The sequence below is a fragment of the Oncorhynchus masou genome, chromosome 16, assembly GCF_036934945.1.
Source record: "Oncorhynchus masou masou isolate Uvic2021 chromosome 16, UVic_Omas_1.1, whole genome shotgun sequence".
Lineage (NCBI taxonomy): Eukaryota > Metazoa > Chordata > Actinopteri > Salmoniformes > Salmonidae > Oncorhynchus > Oncorhynchus masou.
In genome coordinates this window covers 39,016,988-39,041,294 of record NC_088227.1, presented here as the reverse complement: position 1 = coordinate 39,041,294, position 24,307 = coordinate 39,016,988, and the positions used below count along the sequence as shown (strand labels likewise).

The window sequence follows — 24,307 nt, the reverse complement described above, 5'->3', positions numbered from 1 at the left end:
CCAGGAAACAGAACAACAGTGACTGAACCTGGAAACAGAACAACAGTTACTGAACCAGGAAACAGAACAACAGTTACTGAACCAGGAAACAGAACAACAGTGACTGAACCTGGAAACAGAAAAACAGTTACTGAACCTGGAAAGACAGGTTTCTAAAAACACACAGTGATTAAATTGAGCAGGGACCTATTTGCCAGGATCCGGGCCCTTTCGTGGCATGAAGAAAAAAAATCCAGCCCGCGCCTGATATTGTAAGAATTGTTTTGGGTTGGGCTCAGGATTATAACTGATGGTTTTTTAGATGTAATCCAGTCAGACATAAAGTCATGTACCGTAAGACTTTAAGCCTCCATTAGCATTATACAAAGTGCCTTCGGAAAGTATTCAGACTCCTTGACTTTTTCCACATTTTGTTATGTTATAGCTTTATTCTAAAATGTATTAAAATTCTAAAACAGAAATACCTTATTTACATAAGAATTCAGACCCTTTGCTATGAGACTTTAGCTCAGATTTAGCTCAGATGCATCCTGTTTCCATTGATTATCATTGAGAGTTCTACAACATGATTGGAGTTCACCTGTAGTAGATTAAATTGATTGGACATGATTTGGAAAGGCACACACCTGTCTGTATAAGGTCCCACAGTTGACAGTGCATGTCAGAGCAAAAACCAAGCCATGAGGTCGAAGGAATTGTCTGTAGACCTCCGAAACAGGATTGTGTCATGCCACAGATCTGGAGAAGGTACCAAAACATTTCTGCAGCATTGATGGTCCCCAAGAACACAGTGGCACCCATAATTTTTACATGGAAGAAGTTTGGAACCACCAAGACTCTTCCCAGAGCTGGCCAGACGGAAGCTACTCTTCAGGAAAAGGCACATGACAGTCCACTTGGAGTTTGCCAAAAGGCATATATAGACTCTCAGACCATAAGAAACAAGATTATCTGGTCTGATGAAACCAAGATTGAACTATTGGCTTGAATGCCAAGAGTCACGTCTGGGGGAAACCAGGTACCATCCCTACAGTGAAGCATGCTTGTGGCAGCATCATGCTTTGGGAATGATTTACAGTGGCAGGAACTGGGAGTCTAGTCAGGATCGAGGCAAAGATGAATGGAGCAAAGTACAGAGAGATCCTTGATGAAAACCTGCCCCAGAGTGCTCAGGACCTCTGACTAGGGTGAAGGTTCACCTTCCAACAGGACAACGACCCTAAGCACACAGCCAAGACAATACAGCAGTGTCTTCGGGACAAGTCTCTGAATGTCCTTGAGTGACCCAGCCAGAGCCCGGGCTTGAACCCGATCTCTGGAGACACCCGAAAATAGCTGTGCAGCGACGCTCCCCATCCAAGTTGACAGAGCTTGAGAGGATCTGCAGAGAAGAATGGGAGAAACTCCCCAAATACAGGTGTGTCAAGCTTGTAGCGCCATACCCAAGAAGACTCGATGCTGTATTCTCTGCCATAGGTGATTCATCAAAGTACTGAGTAAGGGGTCTGAATACTTATGTAAATGTAATATTGCAGTTTTGGGGTATTGTGTGTAGATTTATGAAGGAAAAAAAACAATTGAATCAATTTTAGAATAAGGCTGTAAAGTAAAAAAATGTGGAAAAAGTCAAGGGGGTCTGAATACTTTCCCAAAGGCACTGTAAAAGCAGTCCTGAGGGAGAACAAAGGGTCTGTAGATTACACATAACAGTATCATCCGTACCTTTGTTGAGAGGGAGTCGAATATTCCCCAGAAGAGTTTCTTGGTGAGCAGCAGTTCTTCCTCTGAGGCCATGCCAGAGCTCCCCAGCCCCGAGGGAAGACAGTAGTACTTCCAGCTCTGCTCATAGTGTTCAGTCAGCAGCTGGAGAAAACACAAAAGGAGAAGTCCGTATCCCGCTGCTGAAACCCTTCCAGGTAGTAGCTACTAGCGGAAAGTAAGATGAGAGGAAATTAAGATTAATCGTTTTGGTGGTGGGTGGTCAGAAGTTGGAGGAAATAAATTATGAAAAGAGTTAACATATCTCCATCCCACTGATGCTAAATTCAGGTATTTGTACCCCTGTGTTCTTCCAAACTGTTGGAAGTCAAGTATTCACGTCAATATCCTATTAAGATTCTGTAAGTGAACGTACATGAAGGTAAAAGTCTGTTTCCTGTTTAAATGAATTGTCTATGTACAGTATGTACTCGGAATGTACTTGTACTAGATACCGTGTTATCAGCTAGGAGTGAGACAGATGTGTCATCAGACAGAGGTCACACCTACAGTATATCAGCCCCCCCCACCACCACCACCACCAGGGGAAAGAGAGAGCCAGGAAACTACAACTAGAAGAAACTGAGATGAAGAGGGGAAGTGAAGACTTCTTGTTTATGTGAGCGGAAGGTGGGAGAGAGGGAGAGAGGGAGGGAGAGTAGGGAGAGGAGGGAGAGAGAGGAGGGAGAGAGGGAGAGGAGGGAGAGAGGGAGAGGAGGGGGAGGGAGAGGAGGGAGAGAGGGAGAGAGGGAGGGAGAGTAGGGAGAGGAGGGAGAGAGGGAGAGGAGCGAGAGGAGGGAGAGAGGGAGGGAGAGGAAGAAGAGGAGGGAGGGAGAGGAGGGAGAAAGGGAGGGAGAGAGGGAGGGAGAGGAGGGAGGGAGAGGAGGGAGGGAGGCTAGGGGTGTCAACCGAGCTGTTCTCACCCATAACAACAAGGGCGGGGGGCGCTAGTGTTGACAGGCCCCTTACAATACTCTGTGAGAATGGGATCTTACCCTGAGTGGCATCTTACAGTACTCTGTGAGAATGGGATCTTACCCTGAGTGGCATCTTGCAGTACTCTGTGAGCATGGGATCTTACCCTGAGTGGCATCTTGCAGTACTCTGTGAGAATGGGATCTTACCCTGAGTGGCATCTTGCAGTACTCTGTGAGAATGGGATCTTACCCTGAGTGGCATCTTGCAGTACTCTGTGAGAATGGGATCTTACCCTGAGTGGCATCTTGCAGTACTCTGTGAGAATGGGATCTTACCCTGAGTGGCATCTTACAGTACTCTGTGAGAATGGGATCTTACCCTGAGTGGCATCTTGCAGTACTCTGTGAGAATGGGATCTTACCCTGAGTGGCATCTTGCAGTACTCTGTGAGAATGGGATCTTACCCTGAGTGGCATCTTGCAGTACTCTGTGAGCATGGGATCTTACCCTGAGTGGCATCTTGCAGTACTCTGTGAGAATGGGATCTTACCCTGAGTGGCATCTTGCAGTACTCTGTGAGAATGGGATCTTACCCTGAGTGGCATCTTGCAGTACTATGTGAGAATGGGATCTTACCCTGAGTGGCATCTTGCAGTACTCTGTGAGAATGGGATCTTACCCTGAGTGGCATCTTGCAGTACTCTGTGAGAATGGGATCTTACCCTGAGTGGCATCTTGCAGTACTCTGTGAGCATGGGATCTTACCCTGAGTGGCATCTTGCAGTACTCTGTGAGAATGGGATCTTACCCTGAGTGGCATCTTGCAGTACTCTGTGAGAGTGGGATCTTACCCTGAGTGGCATCTTGCAGTACTCTGTGAGCATGGGATCTTACCCTGAGTGGCATTTTGCAGTACTCTGTGAGAATGGGATCTTACCCTGAGTGGCATCTTGCAGTACTCTGTGAGAATGGGATCTTACCCCGAGTGGCATCTTGCAGTACTCTGTGAGCATGGGATCTTACCCTGAGTGGCATCTTGCAGTACTCTGTCAGCAGGGGAACATCGAACACCAGACGCCTCAGCAGCTGTTGCATCATGGAAGGGCGCAGATGTCTGTAGGGCAGCAGGGGTAAGAGAGACATGTGATTGACACATACAGTCAAATATGAGGATATCTCAGGTTGGAATATAATACTCTGACTAGTAATTCTGGAAAACCAGTGAATTCTGTGAAAATTATTGGAATTTTGCCACCCGAGCTTTGACCTAAAGCTACCACAGCTACATATTGGTGGACAACTGAAAACCCAATAGTTACAGGAGACTCCAGGGCATCAGCACGGCCTTAGAGGTCCAAGGAGGGGTTTTAGAGAACTGAGAGATTCATAACATGGTTTAAGTCTTTGTTAATACTTACTTGCAGATGGCAAGCAGACACTCCTCGATAGAGTCTCTCTGGGCCTTGGTGAGGGAGCGTCCCTTGGACAGCCGATAGATAGTGTGGAGGGTAGAGTCGATGAGCGCCGCGTAGTGCTCCGTGCCCGAGAACTGGCCAGCACACCTGGTCAGCAGGGGAAGCAGGGCCGAACCGATGTACCTGTTCATGGCCAGAGCGGTCTCTGTGGTGCTTAACACATCCTAGAGCCACGGGACAGAATTACATGAATGAGAGCGGATGGACCAGTGGCCATCACCAACACTGGATTTCTTGACTCAAATCCTTTGAGTAGGGTTATTTATTGCTCAGTTTCTCCCTAAAGCATCAATACAGTGCCCACAAACTACTGGTTCTGGACATCTACAGGCGGTTATGTGTTCCAACCTAGCACTAACCCAGCCGGTTCAGTTTAACAACTAATCATTAGAGCTGGGCTGAAAGAAAAGCCTGCCAACCCAATAGCTTTCCAAGACCAACGGTTGGTGACTGACTGACCACTGTAAACAACAATGAATCACCGTAAACCACAACTAACCACTGTAAACCACAACTAACCACTGTAAACAACAACTAACCACTGTAAACCACAACTAACCACTGTAACCAACAACTACTAACCACTGTAAACCACAACAAACTACTGTAAACAACAACTACAAACCACTGTAAACAACAACTAACCACTGTAAACCACAACTAACCACTGTAAACAACAACTAACCACTGTAACCAACAACTACTAACCACTGTAAACAACAACTACTAACCACTGTAAACAACTACTAACCACTATAACCAACAACTACTAACCACTGTAAACAACTACAAACCACTGTAAACAACAACTAACCATTGTAAACAACAACTAACCATTGTAAACAACTACTAACCCTTGTAAACAACAACTACTAACCACTGTAACCAACAAACACTAACCACTGTAAACAACTACTAACCACTGTAAACAACAATTACTAACCACTATAACCAACAACTACTAACCACTATAACCAAAAACTACTAACCACTGCAACCAACAACCACTAATCACTGTAAACAACAACTAACCACTGTAAACAGCAACTACTAACCACTGTAAAAAACAACTACTAACCATTGTAAACAACAACTAACCATTGTAAACAACTACTAACCACTGTAAACAACTACTAACCCCTGTAAACAACTACTAACCCCTGTAAACAACAACGAACTCCTGTAAACAACAACTAACCCCTGTAAACAACAACTAACCACTGTAAACAACAACAACTAACCACTGGAAACAACTACTAACCATTGTAAACAACTACTAACCACAGTAAACAACTACTAACCACTGTAAACAACTACTAACCACTGTAAACAACTACAAACCACAGTAAACATTTACTAACCAGCTTAAACAACTACTTAACCACTATAAACAACTACTAACCACTGTAAACAACAACTAACCACTGTAAACAACCACTAACCACTGTAAACATTTACTAACCAGCTTAAACAACTACTTAACCACTATAAACAACTACTAACCACTGTAAACAGCAACTAACCACTGTAAACAACCACTAACCACTGTAAACAACAACTACCCACTGTAAACAACTACTAACCAATGTAAACAACAGCTAACCACTGTAAACGATATCATAACGGCCATCGATAAAAGACAGTACTGTGCAGCCGTCTTCATCGACCTTGCCAAGACTTTCGACTCTGTCAATCAACATATTCTTATCGGCAGACTCAGTAGCCTTGGTTTTTCTGATGACTGCCTTGCCTGGTTCACCAACTACTTTGCAGACAGAGTGCAGTGTGTCAAATCGGAGGGCATGCTGCCCGGTCCTCTGGCAGTCTCTATGGGGGTGCCACAGGGTTCAATTCTCGGGCCGACTCTTTTCTCTGTATATATCATTGATGTTGCTCTTGCTGCAGGGGATTCCCTGATCCACCTCTACGCAGACGACACCATTCTATATACTTCCGGCCCGTCCTTGGACACTGTGCTATCTAACCTCCAAACAAGCTTCAATGCCATACAGCACTCCTTCCGTGGCCTCCAACTGCTCTTAAACGCTAGTAAAACCAAATGCATGCTGTTCAACCGTTCGCTGCCTGCACACGCACGCCTGACTAGTATCACCACCCTGAATGGTTCCGACCTTGAATATGTGGACATCTATAAGTACCTAGGTGTCTGGCTAGACTGTAAACTCTCCTTCCAGACTCATATCAAACATCTCCAATCGAAAATCAAATCTAGAGTCGGCTTTCTATTCCGCAACAAAGCCTCCTTCACTCACGCCGCCAAACTTACCCTAGTAAAACTGACTATCCTACCGATCCTCGACTTTGGCGACGTCATCTACAAAATAGCTTCCAACACTCTACTCAGCAAACTGGGTGCAGTTTATCACAGTGCCATCCGTTTTGTCACTAAAGCACCTTATATCACCCACCACTGCGACTTGTATGCTCTAGTCGGCTGGTCCTCGCTACATATTCGTCGCCAGACCCACTGGTTCCAGGTCATCTACAAGTCCATGCTAGGTAAAGCTCCGCCTTATCTCAGTTCACTGGTCACGATGGCAACACCCACCCGTAGCACGCGCTCCAGCAGGTGTATCTCACTGATCATTCCTAAAGCCAACACCTCATTTGGCCGCCTTTCATTCCAGTTCTCTGCTGCCTGTGACTGGAACGAATTGCAAAAATCGCTGAAGTTGGAGACTTTTATCTCCCTCACGAACTTCAAACATCTGCTATCTGAGCAGCTAACCGATCGCTGCAGCTGTACATAGTCTAATCGGTAAATAGCCCACCCAATTTTACCTACCTCATCCCCATACTGTTTGTATTTATTTACTTTTATGCTCTTTTGCACACCAATATCTCTACCTGTACATGACCATCTGATCAGTTATCACTCCAGTGTTAATCTGCTAAATTGTAATTATTGGCCTACCTCCTCATGCCTTTTGCACACAATGTATATAGACTCTTTTTTTCTACTGTGTTATTGACTTGTTAATTTTTTACTCCATGTGTAACTCTCTGTTGTCTGTTCACACTGCTATGCTTTATCTTGGCCAGGTCGCAGTTGCAAATGAGAACTTGTTCTCAACTAGACTACCTGGTTAAATAAAGGTGAAATAAAGAACAGCTGGCCACTGTAAACAACTACTAACCAAACAACAGCTAACCACTGTAAACCACTACTAACCACTGTAAACAACAACTAACCACTATAAACAACTATTAGAGAGAATCTCAGCATGTGAAGTACACAACCATACATCAGGAGACTGTTTGGTTCCCTCTGTGAGTCAGATGATAACCCTGAGGCCACGGTGACCCCTAAGGCAGACTGTTTGGTTCCCTCTGTGAGTCAGATGATAACCCTGAGGCCACGGTGACCCCTAAGGCAGACTGTTTGGTTCCCGCTGTGAGTCAGATGATAACCCTGAGGCCACGGTGACCCCTAAGGCAGACTGTTTGGTTCCCGCTGTGAGTCAGATGATAACCCTGAGGCCACGGTGACCCCTAAGGCAGACTGTTTGGTTCCCGCTGTGAGTCAGATGATAACCCTGAGGCCACGGTGACCCCTAAGGCAGACTGTTTGGTTCCCGCTGTGAGTTAGATGATAACCCTGAGGTCACGGTGACCCCTAAGGCAGACTCTTTGGTTCCCTCTGTGAGTTATATTATATTCCTAAAGTAGACTGTTGTAGCAGGTATTGAGATAAATGGGGACTGTCAGCATCACTTTCTCTCTCTCTCTCCCAAAGGATTATGGGTAGATGCAATTACAGAGGTCCGTCCCATGGCGATGGTCTCCCATGGCGACAGCCTCTGTGCCAGCATGGAGAATACTACCTCCCTCAGGACAAGACAGAGCTGGGATGACAGCAGTTTTATCTCCCTTTTAAGAGGACGATGAGTAAAAAAGATCCAACAGACTTTTCTCAAATACATCAGAGAGAAGTCTGTTGTGGTGGATCCTCATTTAACTTGATTCACATGGAAAAACAGCAGTCAATATTTATCCAGTCAAAAAAAACAACTCATCAACTCTGTGATTGTTGTCAGTAGAGTATTTTGATAAACATTTTGTTACACATACAAGAAGTCAGTACACACTATGGGGAGAGGATTAATTAATACATATATTGATTGATTGGTTGATTGATTGATATATGAATGTTTGCTGTGTTTTCTCATTGACTGACTGACAGACCGACGACAGACTGAATGAAGGCTCACTCCTACTCACAGTGTCTAGGGACTGACTGGTTCACTGACTCACTGACTGGTTCACTGACTCACTGACTGGTTCACTCACTGACTGACTGGTTCACTCACTGACTAACTGGTTCACTGATTGACTGGCTGGCAGACTGAATGACTGACTGGTTCACTCACTGACTCACTGACTGGTTCACTGACTCACTGACTGGTTCACTCACTGACTGACTGACTGACTGGTTCACTCACTGACTAACTGGTTCACTGACTGACTTGCTGGCTGACTGAATGACTGACTGGTTCACTGACTGACTAACTGGTTCACTGACTCACTGACTGGTTCACTCACTGACTGACTGACTGACTGGTTCACTCACTGACTAACTGGTTCACTGACTGACTTGCTGGCTGACTGAATGACTGACTGGTTCACTGACTGACTAACTGACTGACTGGTTCACTCACTGACGAACTGGTTCACTGACACTGGCTGGCTGACTGGCAGACTGACTAACTGATTGACTGGTTAAATGACAGACTGTCTGGCTGACTGACTGGCTGACTGACTAACTGACTGACTGATTAAATGACTGACTGGCTGGCTGACTGGATGAGTGGTTCACAGACTGGCTGACGGACTGGTTCACTGACTGGCTGACTGACTAGTTCACTGACTGACTTGCTGGCTGGCTGACTGACTAGTTCACTGACTGACTTGCTGGCTGGCTGAATAGTTCACTGACTGACTTGCAGGCTGACTCACTGAATGACTGACTGCTACATTGATTGACTGTTTCACTGACTGGTTCACTGACTGACTGGCTGGCTGACTGACTGGTTCACTAAGTGACTGAGTGACTGACTCATTGACTGATTCACTGACTGGTTCACTAACTGACTGACTGGTTCACTGAGTGACTGACTCATTGACTGGCTCACTGACTGGTTTACTGACAGAAGGACTGATAGATTGATTTGTCTCTCCTACTCACCGTGTCCAGGGAGGCGGAGGCGCGGAGGTCAGGCAGGAAGCCCACCTCCAACAGGTGTAGCAGAAAACTCTGGTCCTCCACGCCGTACACACGGTCCAGAAACAACACCATGGGGGCCTTGTGGTCCGGACAGAAACTGGCCGACATGTCTGGCTCTGTCACACTACCGTCTGGGGGTGGAGGAGGAGGTAGAGGAGGAAGAGGAAGGGGTAGAGGAAGAGGTAGAGGAGGAGATAGAGGAGGAGGAAGAGGAAGATGAGGAGGAGGTAGAGGAGGAGGTAGAGGAGGAGATAGAGGATGAAGAGGAGGAGGTAGAGGAGAAAGAGAAGGTGGTAGAGGAGGTGGTAGAGGATGAGATAGAGGAGGGGGTAGAGGAGGAGGTACAGGAGGAAGAGGAGGAGATAGAGGAGGAAGAGGAGGGGGTAGAGGAGGAGATAGAGGAGGGGGTAGAGGAGGAGGTACAGGAGGAAGAGGAGGAGATGGAGGGGGTAGAGGAGGAGATAGAGGAGGGGGTAGAGGAGGAGGTACAGGAGGAAGAGGAGGAGATGGAGGGGGTAGAGGAGGAGATAGAGGAGGAACACGAGGTAGAGGAGGAGAGAGAGGAGGGGGTAGAGGAGGTGGTAGAGGAGGAAGAGGAAGAGATAGAGGAGGAAGAGGAGGTGGTAGAGAATGAGATAGAGGAGGAGGTAGAGGAGGAGGTATAAGAGGAGGAAGTAGAAGATGGGGAGGAGGTAGGGGAGGAGAAGTAGGAGGAGGTAGAGGAGGGGGTAGAGGAGGAGGAAGATGAGGAGGAGGTAGAGGAGGAGGAAGGGTAGGTAGAGGAGGAAGAGGAGGAGGAGGAAGGGGATGTAAAGGAGTTAGAGGAGGAAGAATAAGTAGAAGAGGAGCAGGAGGAAGGGGATGTAAAGGAGTTAGGGGATGAAGAGCAAGTATAAGAGGAGGAAGAGGAGGTGGAGAATGATGAAGAGCAGGTAGAGGAGGAAGAGGAAGAGATAGAGGAGGAAGGGGAGGTGGTAGAGGATGGGATAGAGGAGGAAGAGGAGGAGGTAGAGGAGGAGATAGAGCAGGTAGAGGAGGAGGTAGAGGAGGAGGAAGAGGAGGTGGTAGAGGAGGAAGAGGAGGGGGTAGAGGAGGAGGAAGATGAGGAGGAGGTAGAGGAGGAGGAAAGGTAGGTAGAGGAGGAGGAGGAAGGGGATGTAAAGGAGTTAGAGGAGGAAGAACAAGTATGAGAGAAGGAAGAGGAGGAGGAGTAAGGGGATGTCAAGGAGTTAGAGGAGGAAGAGCAAGTAGAAGAGGAGGAAGAAGAGGTAGAGAATGAGGAGACAACAAAAAATAAACTGATTTATAGAAGAGGTGAGAGGGAGTTTAGTCATTCCACTAACACAGCATGGTGTAAATGGAAAGATAAGAAAGGAGAAGTGTAGAGCTCAATAAGGTTTCACATAGAATTATATGTAACAGGTTTATATCTATTTATATCTATCTATCTATTTATATAGATCTATCTATCTATTTATATCTATCTATCTAATTATATCTATCAGGTTTAATACGCGATGGGGACAGAAACACGTTATCTGAAAACGCTGAGTGTGTGGAGAGCAGACTAGGACAAGCAGAGACAAGTCATCTGAAAACACTGAGTGTGTGGAGAGCAGACTAGGACAAGCAGAGAGAAGTCATCTGAAAACACTGAGTGTGTAGAGAGCAGACTAGGACAAGCAGAGAGAAGTCATCTGAAAACACTGAGTGTGTGGAGAGCAGACTAGGACAAGCAGAGACAAGTCATCTGAAAACACTGAGTGTGCAGAGAGCAGACTAGGACAAGCAGAGACAAGTCATCTGAAAACACTGAGTGTGCAGAGAGCAGACTAGGACAAGCAGAGACAAGTCATCTGAAAACACTGAGTGTGTGGAGAGCAGACTAGGACAAGCAGAGACAAGTCATCTGAAAACACTGAGTGTGTGGAGAGCAGACTAGGACAAGCAGAGAGAAGTCATCTGAAAACACTGAGTGTGTGGAGAGCAGACTAGGACAAGCAGAGAGAAGTCATCTGAAAACACTGAGTGTGTGGAGAGCAGACTAGGACAAGCAGAGACAAGTCATCTGAAAACACTGAGTGTGTGGAGAGCAGACTAGGACAAGCAGAGAGAAGTCATCTGAAAACACTGAGTGTGTGGAGAGCAGACTAGGACAAGCAGAGAGAAGTCATCTGAAAACGCTGAGTGTGTGGAGAGCAGACTAGGACAAGCAGAGAGAAGTCATTTGAAAAAAGACATTTACAGTGTAATGAAGGATCTCTTGGAAGAATACTTCACTGTGGGAAACAGATTATATGAAGGGAGAGAGGTGGCAGAAGAAGTTTACTCAAGTAAGAGAGATACTGTATGCTTTATCATTAGAATTTATCATGAAGAAAATTGAAAATGGGAAAGGTTGATTTGATTTTTGCCAAAGAAGTCTATAGTTACTTCTCCAATACAAACACATTTTCCGTGCTGCGACTTCATATACTATAACCAAACATGACAACTGTTAGATAAAGTACAAATTGGTTAAGAGAAGACCTTGCAGTCTGCAGTATTTATTTTTCAGTGGAAACATGGACTGAGAAATGGTTAGAGACCTACTCCTCGGGGTGAAAGCAGACAAGCCAATCAGGAAAATGTAAGAGCCTTTACCTCATGCGCCTGACATATTTCTGTTGCAGTGATGTGGCTGTGAGTGGAATAGGATATAAAAGCCCTGGCACCAACAGACTAACCTTCTACTACAGTGTAACATGTGTTTACCATTAAAACACAGCAGGGTCTTGCTGACTAGAAACACATTGTGTCCATGCTTCTTCACCCTTCTTAATCAACAGAGTAATGTTTCTGAACAACTCATTCAAATATCAACCAAAATGTTAGTAAAAAAAAATGTTTTGATACAACCAGTACATGTTAAAATAGGACATTAATCTGAGCTCTTTAGTCATTGGGTCCTACCTTTATTGACAATGGGCATCTTGAGTGGTATACTGATGATGCCCACCAGGTCTGTGGTAGGAACCAGGGAGCGCAGGATGGCCCGGATACGCAATGCCTCACCTTTACCCTTGTTGATCAACTGAGAGAGAGGGGGAGAGAGAGGGAGGAGGAGAGGAAGAAGGACGGGAGAGAGGGGAGGGATAGGGAGAGAGGGATAGGGAGAGGGAGGGAGGGAGGGAGGGAGGGAGGGAGGGAGGGAGGGAGGGAGGGAGGGAGGGAGAGGGGAGGGAGGGAGGGAGGGAGGGAGGGAGGGAGGAAGGAAGGGAGGGAGAGAGAGAGAGAGAGAGAGAGAGGGGGGGAAGAAGGACGGGAGAGAGAGAGGGGAGGGATAGGGAGAGAGGGATAGGGAGAGGGAGGGAGGGAGGGAGGGAGGGAGGGAGGGAGGGAGGGAGGGAGGGAGGGAGGGAGGGAGGGAGGGAGGGAGGGAGGGAGGGAGAGAGAGAGAGAGAGATAGAGAGAGAGAGAGATAGAGAGAGGGGGGGGAAGAAGGACGGGAGAGAGGGGAGGGATAGGGAGAGAGGGATAGGGAGAGGGAGGGAGGGAGGGAGGGAGGGAGGGAGGGAGGGAGGGAGGGAGGGAGGGAGGGAGGGAGGGAGGGAGGGAGGGAGGGAGGGAAAGGAAGGGAGGGAGAGAGAGAGAGAGAGAGAGAGAGGGGGGGGCGAGAGGGGGGGGAGAGAGAGAGAGAGAGAGAGAGAGAGAGAGAGAGAGAGAGAGAGGGGGGATAGGGAGAGAGAGAAGGAGGGATAGGGAGAGAGAGAAGGAGGGATAGGGAGAGAGGGAAGGATAGGGAGAGAGAGAGGGGGAGGGAGAGAGGGGAGGGAGGGATAGGGAGGGAGAGAAGGAGGGATAGGGAGTGAGAGGGAGTGAGAGAGAGAGAGCGAGTGAGAGCAAGCGCGTGAGAGAGAGAGAGAGAGAGAGAGAGAGAGAGAGAGAGAGAGAGAGAGAGCAGCACAGTGCATGGAGGACTGTGAACGGAGCTGAAGTGTATCTGATAATATGCTGATGATGGATCTGGGGGGTGAGGGCAGCATGCCAAACAGACAGAAGACAGGAGAAAGACGAGGCACTGATCTAACTTCTGCAGCTGTGAAGAAACCATAAACTTGCTCAGGGTCACCAGAAACATTAACCCTCACACATCGTTGGTCTGATAACTCAGGACATGTTTGGACAGTTGTTTCTTTTTTTCCGTTGACCTTGATGTTGTTTCTCAAGATTGTATCTTAATGAGAATATCATCAATAAACAGAGGTTTGATAATAAAAAATAAAGAATAAAAGGTGTTGTCGCTCACGTGCATCTCAGGGGCGCAGCGTCCCAGCAGGTCAATAAGGGCAGAGTAAAAGGACATGATGGCGTTTCCTGTGTGGGCAACCTCTTCCTCCTCATCCTCACCAGATCTAGGACACATATAAACAAGTCCCTTCAAATTAGTTGAAAGGTCATCTCTAGATGTACAGCTAAATTCCTCCCTAACTGAATTAATAAAGCTCATGGTTTTAAAAAGCAGCAGATTGTCAGATTCCACTTCCACCACCTCTATCCATCTGCATTTCTTGTAAAGGAATTTAATTGAAACTCAACCTTGAAATTAAAGCTCAACCTTGAATTGAAGCTCAACCTTGAAAGTGAAGCTCAACTTTGAATTGAAGCTCAACCTTGAATTGAAGCTCAACCTTGAATTGGAGCTCAACCTTGAATTGAAGCTCAACCTTGAAATTAAAGCTCAACCTTGAATTGAAGCTCAACCTTGAATTGAAGCTCAACCTTGAATTGAATCTCAACCTTGAATTGAAGCTCAACCTTGAATTGAAGCTAAACCTGTCACGACTTCCGCCGAAGTCGGTCCCTCTCCTTGTTCGGCGGCGGTCGACGTCACCGGTCTTCTAGCCATCGCCGATCCACCTTTCATTTTCCATTTGTTTTGTCTTGTCTTCCCACACACCTGGTTTCAATTCCATCATTACATATTGTGTATTTAACCCTCTGTTCCCCCCATGTCCTTGTCAAGAATTGTTTATTGTAGTGTTTGTGCACGTTATGCTGGTGTTTAACGGGCTTTGTTTACTCATTGATTTATGGTTCTGTTTACAGTGGTTTTGTTTATTAAACTGTGCCGATGGAAATCAATCTTTGCTCTCCTGCGCCTGACTTCTCTGCCGCCAGTACGCACCCCCTACAGAATACCGGACCAAACTGACGGAGTCAGCAGGAGCAGGTACCCCGGGTATAGGCGTGGAGGAGCGCGTCCGGGAGCACTCAGCAATGCTCCACCATCTTGGCACCGCCATGAACTGCATTGTCCAGACAATGGACCACTGGGAGAGACAGTGAGTTCTCCCAGCACCTCCACCAGCACAACCGGGGTCTCCACTACACGCCCCTTCTTCTCCTGGTCTCAGTGGGATTCGTCTCTCCCTTCCCCAGGAATACGATTGAATGGCTGCTAACTGCCAGGGGTTCCTGTTGCAGCTGGACTTATACCTGGCAACCGCCAACCCGGCTCCTTCGGGCCGTGAGAGGGTGTCCGCCATCGTCTCGTGCCTCACCGGGAAAGCCCTGGAGTGGGCCAACGCCGTGTGGAGAGACGAAGATGCGGCGTTGGACCAGTTTGAGAAGTTCACCCGTTCTTCGACCACCCGCCCGAGGGTAGAGCGGCCAGGAGTGCCCAGGCTGCCGGCGCGGGATGGAACGACAGGGCCCTAATCGACCATTATTGATGCAGTCTGCTGGAGGATGTCCGTTGAAATTTGGCCTGCAGAGACACCACCATCAAATTCGACCAGCTGGTGGACCTGTCCATCCATCGGGGTCTGTTGGTTCCATCCCCCCGCACCTCCTCTCTGATACCCATGGAGCTGGGAGGGGCTGTGCACAGGGAGACCGGAGAGGACTACAGCTCGTGCACCATCTGTGGCCCCAGAGGTCACACTGCCGGTCGGTGCCGGATTGGTTCCTCTGGGTAGCGAGGCAGCAGGCAGGGCGCTCATGCGTCACCCCAGGTGAGCCACCATTCTCACCCAGAGCCCTCTGTTGCACATATCTTTGTGTTTGTCACTTTTCCTGAGTTTTCCCCGCATTCCCAGCATAAGGCGCTCATTGATTCAGACGCGGCTGGAAATTTTATGGATAGATCGTTCGCCCATAGTTTAGGGATCCCCATTGTTCCCGTGGCTGTGCCCTTCCCCGTTCACGCCTTAGATAGTCGACCATTAGGGTCAGGGTTGATTAGGGAGGCCACCGCTCCTCTGGGCATGGCGACGCAGGGGTGCACAAGGAGAGGATTAGTCTCTTCCTTATTGACTCTTCTGCGTTTCCCGTGGTGCTAGGCCTACCCTGGTTAGCGTATCATGACCCCACGGGTTCTTGGCCACAGAGGGCTCTCACAGGGTGGTCGCAAGAGTGCTCGGGGAGGTGTTTCGGGGTTTCCATTTGTTCTACTACGGTGGAAAGTCCAGACCAGGTCTCCACCGTGTGCGTTCCCCCAGAATATGACGATTTAGCTCTCGCCTTCTCAAAAAGGAAGGCATTTCAATTACCACCGAATCGACGGGGCGATTGTGGGATAAATCTCCTGGTAGACGCTGCACTTCCCAAGTGTCATGTGTATCCCCTCTCATAGGTGGAGACGGAGCCTATGGGGTCCGTGTATTGACTATTGGGGTCTGAACCAGATCACGGTGAGGTATAGTTACCCGATACCACTCATAGCCACAGCAATTGAGTCAATGCACGAGGTGTGCTTCTTCACCAAACTAGATCTCAGGAGTGCTTAACCTGGTGCGTATCCGGGAGGGAGACGAGTGGAAGACGGCTTTCGGTACCACCTCAGGGCACCATGAGTACCTCGTCATTCCGTACGGGTTGATGAATGCGCCATCAGTCTTCCAAGCCGGGATTTTCAGGGACCTGCATGGGCAGGGTGTAGTGGTGTATATTGATGACACTCTGATATACTCCGCTACACGTGCCAAGCATGTGTCCCTGGTCCGCAGGGTGCTTGGTCGCCTGTTGGAGCATGACCTGTACGTCAAGGCTGAGGAATGCCTGTTCTTCCAGCAGTCCGTCTCCTTCCTAGGTTCTACATTAGGGGTGGAATTGGAGAGTGACCGCATTTCAGCCGTGCGTAAATGGCCGACTCCCACCATGGTAAAGGAAGTGCAGCGGTTCTTAGGGCTTGCCAACTACTACCAGAGGTTTATCCGGGGTTTTGGTCAGATAGCGGCTCCCGTTACCTCACTGCTGAAGGGGGGCCCATTACATTTGCAGTGGTCAGCTGAGACGGACAGGGCTTTTAGTCACCTGAGGGCTCTGTTTACCTTGGCTTTCGTGCTGGCACATCCGGATCCCTCTTTGGCGTTCATTGTGGAGGTGGACACGTCCGAGGCTGGAATAGGAGCTGTGCTGTCTCAGCGCTCGGGTATGCCACTGAAGCTCCGCCCCTGTGCCTTCTTCTCGAAGAAGCTCAGCCCGGCGGAGCGAAACTATGATGTGGAGGACCGGGAGCTGTTGGCTGTCGTCAAGGACTTGAAGGCGTGGAGACATTGGCTTGAGGGGGCTAAACACCCTTTTCTCATCTGGACTGACCGCCGCAATCTGGTGTACATCCGGGCAGCGAGGAGACTGAACCCTCTCCAGGCAAGGTGGGCCATGTATTTCACCCGTTTTGTGTTCACCCTTTCCTACATACCAGGCACCAAGAACGTGAAGGCAGATGCATTGTCTCGGCTATATGACACAGAGGTGCGGCCCATGGATCCCACTCCCATACTCCCCGCCTCCTGCCTGGTGGCGCCGGTAGTGTGGGAGCTCGACACGGAAATTGAGCAGGCTTTACGTGCAGAGCCCGCCCTCGTCCAGTGTCCCGCTGGGCGTCTCTATGTCCCGTCTGCCGTTCGTGACCGGTTGATCTATTGGGCCCACACGTCACCCTCCACCTGGTCATCCTGGGTTCAGTCAGACAGTGCGCTGTTTGAGCGGGATGTACTGGTGGCCTACCTTGGCTAAGGACGTGAGGGTTTATGTTTTCTCCTGCTCGGTGTGTGCCCAGTGAAGCCACACCCCTTACCCGTTCCACAACGGCCTTGGTCGCACCTGTCGGTGGATAACCCCTCACAGGGTAACACCGCAATCCTGGCTATTGTGGATCGGTTCTCTAAGTCCTGTTGTCTCCTCCCTCTGCCCGGTCTCCCTACGGCCCTACAGACTGCGGAGGCCTTGTTTACACACGTCTTCCGGCGCTACTGGGTGCCTGAGGATATAGTGTCTGATCGAGGTCCCCAGTTCACATCTAGGGTCTGGAAGGTGTTCATGGAACGTCTGGGGGTCTCGATCAGCCTTACTTCAGGGTTTCACCCCGAGAGTAACAGGCAGGTGGAGAGAGTAAACCAGGATGTGGGGAGGTTTCTGCGGTCCTATTGCCAGGACTGACCAGGGGAGTGGGCAGCGTTCGTGCTCTGGGCCGAGATGGCACAGAAATCGCTTCGCCACTCCTCCACTAACCTTCCAGTGCATGCTGGGGTACCAGCCGGTTCTGGCGCCTTGCCATCAGAGTCAGACCAAGGCTCCTGCGGTGGACGACTGGTTCAGGCGCGTGGAGGAGACATGGGAAGCTGCCGTGTTCACCTTCAACAGGCAGTGCTGTGCCAAAAAGAGAACACAGACCGTCACCACAGTGAGGCCGGGTCCGGGTCTGGCTCTCGTCCCGAAACCTGCCCCTCCGCTTGCCCTGCCGGAAGCTGGGTCCGCGGTTTGTGGGGCCATTTAAAGTCCTGAGGAGAGTGAACGAGGTTTGTTATAGGTTACAGCTTCCCCCAGATTACCGCATTAACCCCTCGTTCCATGTGTCTCTCCTCAGGCTGGTGGTGGCTGGTCCGCTCCAGGAGTCTGAGGTGCGGGAGGTTCCTCCGCCACTTTTGGACATAGAGGGTTCCCCGGCATACTCCGTTCACTCCATACTGGATTTGAGGAGTCGGGCGAGGAGCCTTCAGTATCTCGTGGAGTGGGAGGGGTACGGTCCGGAGGAAAGGTGCTGGGTTCCGGTCGAGGATGTGTTGGACCCTTCAATGCTGCAGGAGTTCCACCGTCTTCATCCGGATTGCCCTGCACCTCGCCCTCCGGGCCGTCCCAGAGCGCTGCTGGAGCCGCACATCAAAGGGGGGTACTGTCACGAATTCCGCCGAAGTCGGTCCCTCTCCTTGTTCGGCGGCGTTTGGCGGTCGATGTCACCGGTCTTCTAGCCATCGCCGATCCACCTTTCATTTTCCATTTGTTTTGTCTTGTCTTCCCACACACCTGGTTACAAATCCATCATTACATGTTGTGTATTTAACCCTCTGTTCCCCCCATGTCCATGTCCTTGTCCAGAATTGTTTATTGTAGTGTTTGTGCATGTTATGCTTGTCTGTAACGGGTTTTGTTTATGGTTCTGTTTATGGTGGTTTTGTTTATTAAACTGTGCCGATGGAAATCAGTTTTTGCTCTCTGCCACCAGTACGCACCCCCTACACAACCTTGAATGGTCTTCCATATACCTTCCACTACTCAATGATCCTATGTTAATTAAAGGTGTCATCTCATGGTGAGTGATTGAGAGATTGAATTACCCAGAAGGTTCTCCATTGGCTGTACAGGGCAGGTCCAGAGCAGGGTCCTCAGATATCTTAATGGCTTCCAGCATGGCCGCCAGCAGACCGTTGCCCCCCTCTCCTCTCAGAGCGGGACCAAAACACTCGGGACGCCTGATCAGCAGCTTCACCACCGTGTTAGAGTTCTCCTCTACACTCTCACCTGCAGGGAGAGAGGGATGGAGGGGAAAGGAATCAGGGAGGGATAGATGTGGGGGGGGTGAAGGAGCCAGGGAGGGGGAGGGAGCGGTGGAGAAAGGAAGAGAGCGGCAATTAGGAAAAAAGGAAGGGAGAGAGGTAGGGAGAGAGGGAGAGAGGAAGGGAGAGAGGCAGGGATAGAGGTAGGGAGAGAGGCAGGGATTGAGGTAGGGAGAGAGGTAGGGAGGGAGGGAGAGAGGTAGGGAGAGAGGTAGGGAGAGAGGTAGGGAGAGAGGTAGGTAGAGAGGAAGGGAGAGAGGTAGGGAGAGAGGTAGGGAGAGAGGTAGGGAGAGAGGAAGGGAGAGAGGTAGGGAGAGAGGTAGGGAGAGAGGAAGGGAGAAAGGTAGGTAGAGAGGAAGGGAGAGAGGTAGGGAGAGAGGAAGGGAGAGAGGTAGGGAGAGAGGTAGGGAGAGAGGAAGGGAGATAGGCAGGGAGAGAGGAAGGGAGAGAGGTAGGGAGAGAGGTAGGGAGAGAGGCAGGGATAGAGGCAGGGATAGAGGTAGGGAGAGAGGTAGTCAGAGAGGAAGGGAGAATGTTAGGTAGAGAGGAAGGGAGAGAGGAAGGGAGAGAGGCAGGGAGAGAGGAAGGGAGAGAGGCAGGGAGAGAGGAAGGGAGAGAGGTAGGGAGAGAGGTAGGGAGAGAGGTAGGGAGAGAGGCAGGGATAGAGGCAGGGATAGAGGTAGGGAGAGAGGTAGGGAGAATGTTAGGTAGAGAGGAAGGGAGAGAGGCAGGGAGAGAGGAAGGGAGAGAGGCAGGGAGAGAGGAAGGGAGAGAGGCAGGGAGAGAGGCAGGGACAGAGGTAGGGAGAGAGGTAGGGAGAGAGGTAGGGAGAGAGGAAGGGAGAGAGGTAGGGAGAGAGGAAGGGAGAAAGGTAGGTAGAGAGGAAGGGAGAGAGGCAGGGAGAGAGGAAGGGAGATAGGCAGGGAGAGAGGAAGGGAGAGAGGTAGGGAGAGAGGTAGGGAGAGAGGCAGGGATAGAGGCAGGGATAGAGGTAGTCAGAGAGGAAGGGAGAATGTTAGGTAGAGAGGAAGGGAGAGAGGCAGGGAGAGAGGAAGGGAGAGAGGCAGGGAGAGAGGCAGGGATAGAGGTAGGGATAGAGGTAGGGAGAGAGGCAGGGACAGAGGTAGGGAGAGAGGAAGGGGGAGCGGTAGGGAGAGAGGTAGGGAGAGAGGTAGGGAGAGAGGTAGGGAGAGAGGTAGGGAGAGAGGCAGGGAGAGAGGTAGGGAGAGAGGTAGGGAGAGAGGTTGGAATTGGGATAGGTTCATTACTAATTTACATTGTATAAGATTAAATAGCCAATCCACCAACAATGGTTTATCCACTTCATCCTCAGCAAGTAACTGGACTTAAAAGATCTCTCTCTCTCGCTGGCCCTCTTTATCTCTCTATCTCTCCCTTTCTGTCTCTCTGGCCCTCTCCCTCTTTATCTCTATCTCTCTCCCTTTCTGTCTCGCTGGCCCTCTCCCTCTTTATCTCTATCTCTCTCCCTTTCTGTCTCGCTGGCCCTCGCCTCTTTATCTCTATCTCTCTCCCTTTCTGTCTCTCTGGCCCTCTCCGTCTTTATCTCTATCTCTCTCCCTTTCTGTCTCGCTGGCCCTCGCCTCTTTATCTCTATCTCTCTCCCTTTCTGTCTCTCTGGCCCTCTCCGTCTTTATCTCTATCTCTCTCCCTTTCTGTCTCTCTGGCCCTCTCCGTCTTTATCTCTATCTCTCTCCCTTTCTGTCTCGCTGGCCCTCTCCCTCTTTATCTCTATCTCTCTCCCTTTCTGTCTCTCTAACCCTCTCCCTCTTTATCTATATCTCTCTTCTTTTCCATCTCTCTGCCCCCCTCTCTTTATCTCTATCTCTCTCCCTTTCTGTCTCTCTGGCCCTCTCCCTCTTTATCTCTATCTCTCTCCCTTTCTGTCTCTCTGGCCCTCTCCCTCTTTATCTCTATCTCTCTCCCTTTCTGTCTCTCTGCCCCCCTCTCTTTATCTCTATCTCTCTCCCATTCTGTCTCTCTGCCCCTCCCCCCTTTCTCTATCTCTCTTTCTATCTGACATACCGTTGCTGAAGACAGCGAAGCGGAGGAAAGACAGATATCTCTCTCCCTCTATGGGGTTCCAGCCAATGTCAGGATATCCTTTAGCCAGGAGCATGACACAGCTCTGCAGCCCACAGCCTGCCAGGTAGGTTACCACCTGAATACAGAAACACTTTGGTGAGTCCTTCAGCACTCTACTACACAGTCCTTCCTAACTCAGATCTGCTCTCCAGAAATGTGCACTCATCACTCAACTCAGTCATGTCAGAATCAGGGACTGACAGTGACAGCCTGAGTCCACTCTCCTTTATGTCGAGGGATGTGTATTATATAATGGACAGGTGAGGGATGTGTATTATATAATGGACAGGTGAAGGTGAGGGATGTGTATTATATAATGGACAGGTGAAGGTAAGGGATGTGTATTATATAATGGACAGGTGAAGGTGAGGGATGTGTATTATATAATGGGCAGGTGAGGGATGTGTATTATATAATGGACAGGTGAGGGATGTGTATTATATAATGGACAGGTGAAGGTGAGGGATGTGTATTATATAATGGACAGGTGAAGGTGAGGGATGTGTATTATATAATGGGCAGGTGAGGGATGTGTATTATATAATGGACAGGTGAGGGATGTGTATTATATAATGGACAGGTGAAGGTGAGGGATGTGTATTATATAATGGGCAGGTGAAGGTGAGGGATGTGTATTATATAATGGACAGGTGAAGGTGAGTGTATTATATGTGTATTATATAATGGACAGGTGAAGGTGAGTGATGTGTATTATATAATGGACAGGTGAGGGATGTGTATTATATAATGTGGCAGGTGAGGGATGTGTATTATATAATGGGCAGGTGAAGGTGAGTGTATTATATGTGTATTATATAATGGACAGGTGAGGGATGTGTATTATATAATGTGGCAGGTGAGGGATGTGTATTATATAATGGGCAGGTGAAGGTGAGTGTATTATATGTGTATTATATAATGGGCAGGTGAAGGTGAGTGTATTATATGTGTATTATATAATGGACAGGTGAAGGTGAGTGATGTGTATTATATAATGGGCAGGTGAAGGTGAGGGATGTGTATTATATAATGGACAGGTGAAGGTGAGGGATGTGTATTATATAATGGGCAGGTGAAGGTAGGTGTATTATATGTGTATTATATAATAGGCAGGAGAAGGTGAGTGTATTATATAATGTGGCAGGTGAGGGATGTGTATTATATAATGGGCAGGTGAAGGTGAGTGTATTATATGTGTATTATATAATGGACAGGTGAAGGTGAGTGATGTGTATTATATAATGGGCAGGTGAAGGTGAGGGATGTGTATTACATAATGGACAGGCGAAGGTGAGTGTATTATATGTGTATTATATAATGGACAGGTGAGGGATGTGTATTATATAATGTGGCAGGTGAGGGATGTGTATTATATAATGGGCAGGTGAAGGTGAGTGTATTATATGTGTATTATATAATGGACAGGTGAAGGTGAGTGATGTGTATTATATAATGGGCAGGTGAAGGTGAGGGATGTGTATTATATAATGGACAGGTAAAGGTGAGGGATGTGTATTATATAATGGGCAGGTGAAGGTGAGTGTATTATATGTGTATTATATAATGGACAGGTGAAGGTGAGTGATGTGTATTATATAATGGACAGGTGAAGGTGAGGGATGTGTATTATATAATGGGCAGGTGAAGGTGAGGGATGTGTATTACATAATGGACAGGCGAAGGTGAGTGTATTATATGTGTATTATATAATGGACAGGTGAGGGATGTGTATTATATAATGTGGCAGGTGAGGGATGTGTATTATATAATGGGCAGGTGAAGGTGAGTGTATTATATGTGTATTATATGATGGACAGGTGAAGGTGAGGGATGTGTATTATATAATGTGGCAGGTGAGGGATGTGTATTATATAATGGGCAGGTGAAGGTGAGTGTATTATATGTGTATTATATAATGGACAGGTGACGCTTGTTTATTATATAATGTGGCAGGTGAAGGTGAGGGATGTGTATTATATAATGGACAGGTGAAGGTGAGTGTATTATATGTGTATTATATAATGGACAGGTGAAGGTGAGGGATGTGTATTATATAATGGACAGGTGAAGGTGAGGGATGTGTATTATATAATGGACAGGTGAAGGTGAGTGTATTATATGTGTATTATATAATGGACAGGTGAGGGTGAGGGATGTGTATTATATAATGGACAGGTGAAGGTGAGTGTATTATATGTGTATTGTATAATGGACAGGTGAAGGTGAGGGATGTGTATTATATAATGGACAGGTGAAGGTGAGTGTATTATATGTGTATTATATAATGGACAGGTGAAGGTGAGGGATGTGTATTATATAATGGACAGGTGAAGGTGAGGGATGTGTATTATATAATGGACAGGTGAAGGTGAGTGTATTATATGTGTATTATATAATGGGCAGGTGAAGGTGAGGGATGTGTATTATATAATGGACAGGTGAAGGTGAGGGATGTGTATTATATAATGGACAGGTGAAGGTGAGGGATGTGTATTATATAATGGACAGGTGAAGGTGAGTGTATTATATGTGTATTATATAATGGGCAGGTGAAGGTGAGGGTTGTGTATTATATAATGGGGCAGGTGAAGGTGAGGGATGTGTATTATATAATGGACAGGTGAAGGTGAGGGATGTGTATTATATAATGTGGCAGGTGAAGGTGAGGGATGTGTATTATATAATGTGGCAGGTGAGGGATGTGTATTATATAATGGACAGGTGAAGGTGAGTGTATTATATGTGTATTATATAATGGACAGGTGAAGGTGAGGGATGTGTATTATATAATGGGGCAGAGTGACAGACAGCGTGTCTCCTACCTTCTCAAGGTCAGGCTCCTCCAGAGCGAGGGCCAGGCTGTTGTTGTCCATCACTGAAGATGCTGCTACGTCCAGGGGAGTAGAACCCCTCATTGCTGGGGAGGCTGAGGAGACAATGGAAGAAAACTAAAACATTTCATTTCCTGTCTCTTGTCTTGAGAAAGGCCA

At 48.2% G+C, this 24,307-nt stretch overlaps 1 protein-coding gene across 1 annotated transcript in view; it reads right to left on the bottom strand.

Moving 5' to 3' along the window:
- The window catches only part of LOC135557935 (ryanodine receptor 3-like), a 259,087-nt gene that overhangs the window by 76,093 nt on the left and 158,687 nt on the right, over positions 1–24,307 (bottom strand). Inside the window, exons 48-56 of the mRNA XM_064991658.1 lie at positions 24,140–24,243; positions 21,258–21,393; positions 18,996–19,179; positions 13,685–13,790; positions 12,349–12,469; positions 9,358–9,527; positions 4,095–4,315; positions 3,700–3,790; positions 1,723–1,863 (exon numbers count right to left, since the gene is read on the bottom strand). Of these exons, the coding sequence (XP_064847730.1) occupies positions 1,723–1,863; positions 3,700–3,790; positions 4,095–4,315; positions 9,358–9,527; positions 12,349–12,469; positions 13,685–13,790; positions 18,996–19,179; positions 21,258–21,393; positions 24,140–24,243 (1,274 nt within the window). The remainder of the gene's footprint in view (positions 1–1,722; positions 1,864–3,699; positions 3,791–4,094; positions 4,316–9,357; positions 9,528–12,348; positions 12,470–13,684; positions 13,791–18,995; positions 19,180–21,257; positions 21,394–24,139; positions 24,244–24,307) is intronic.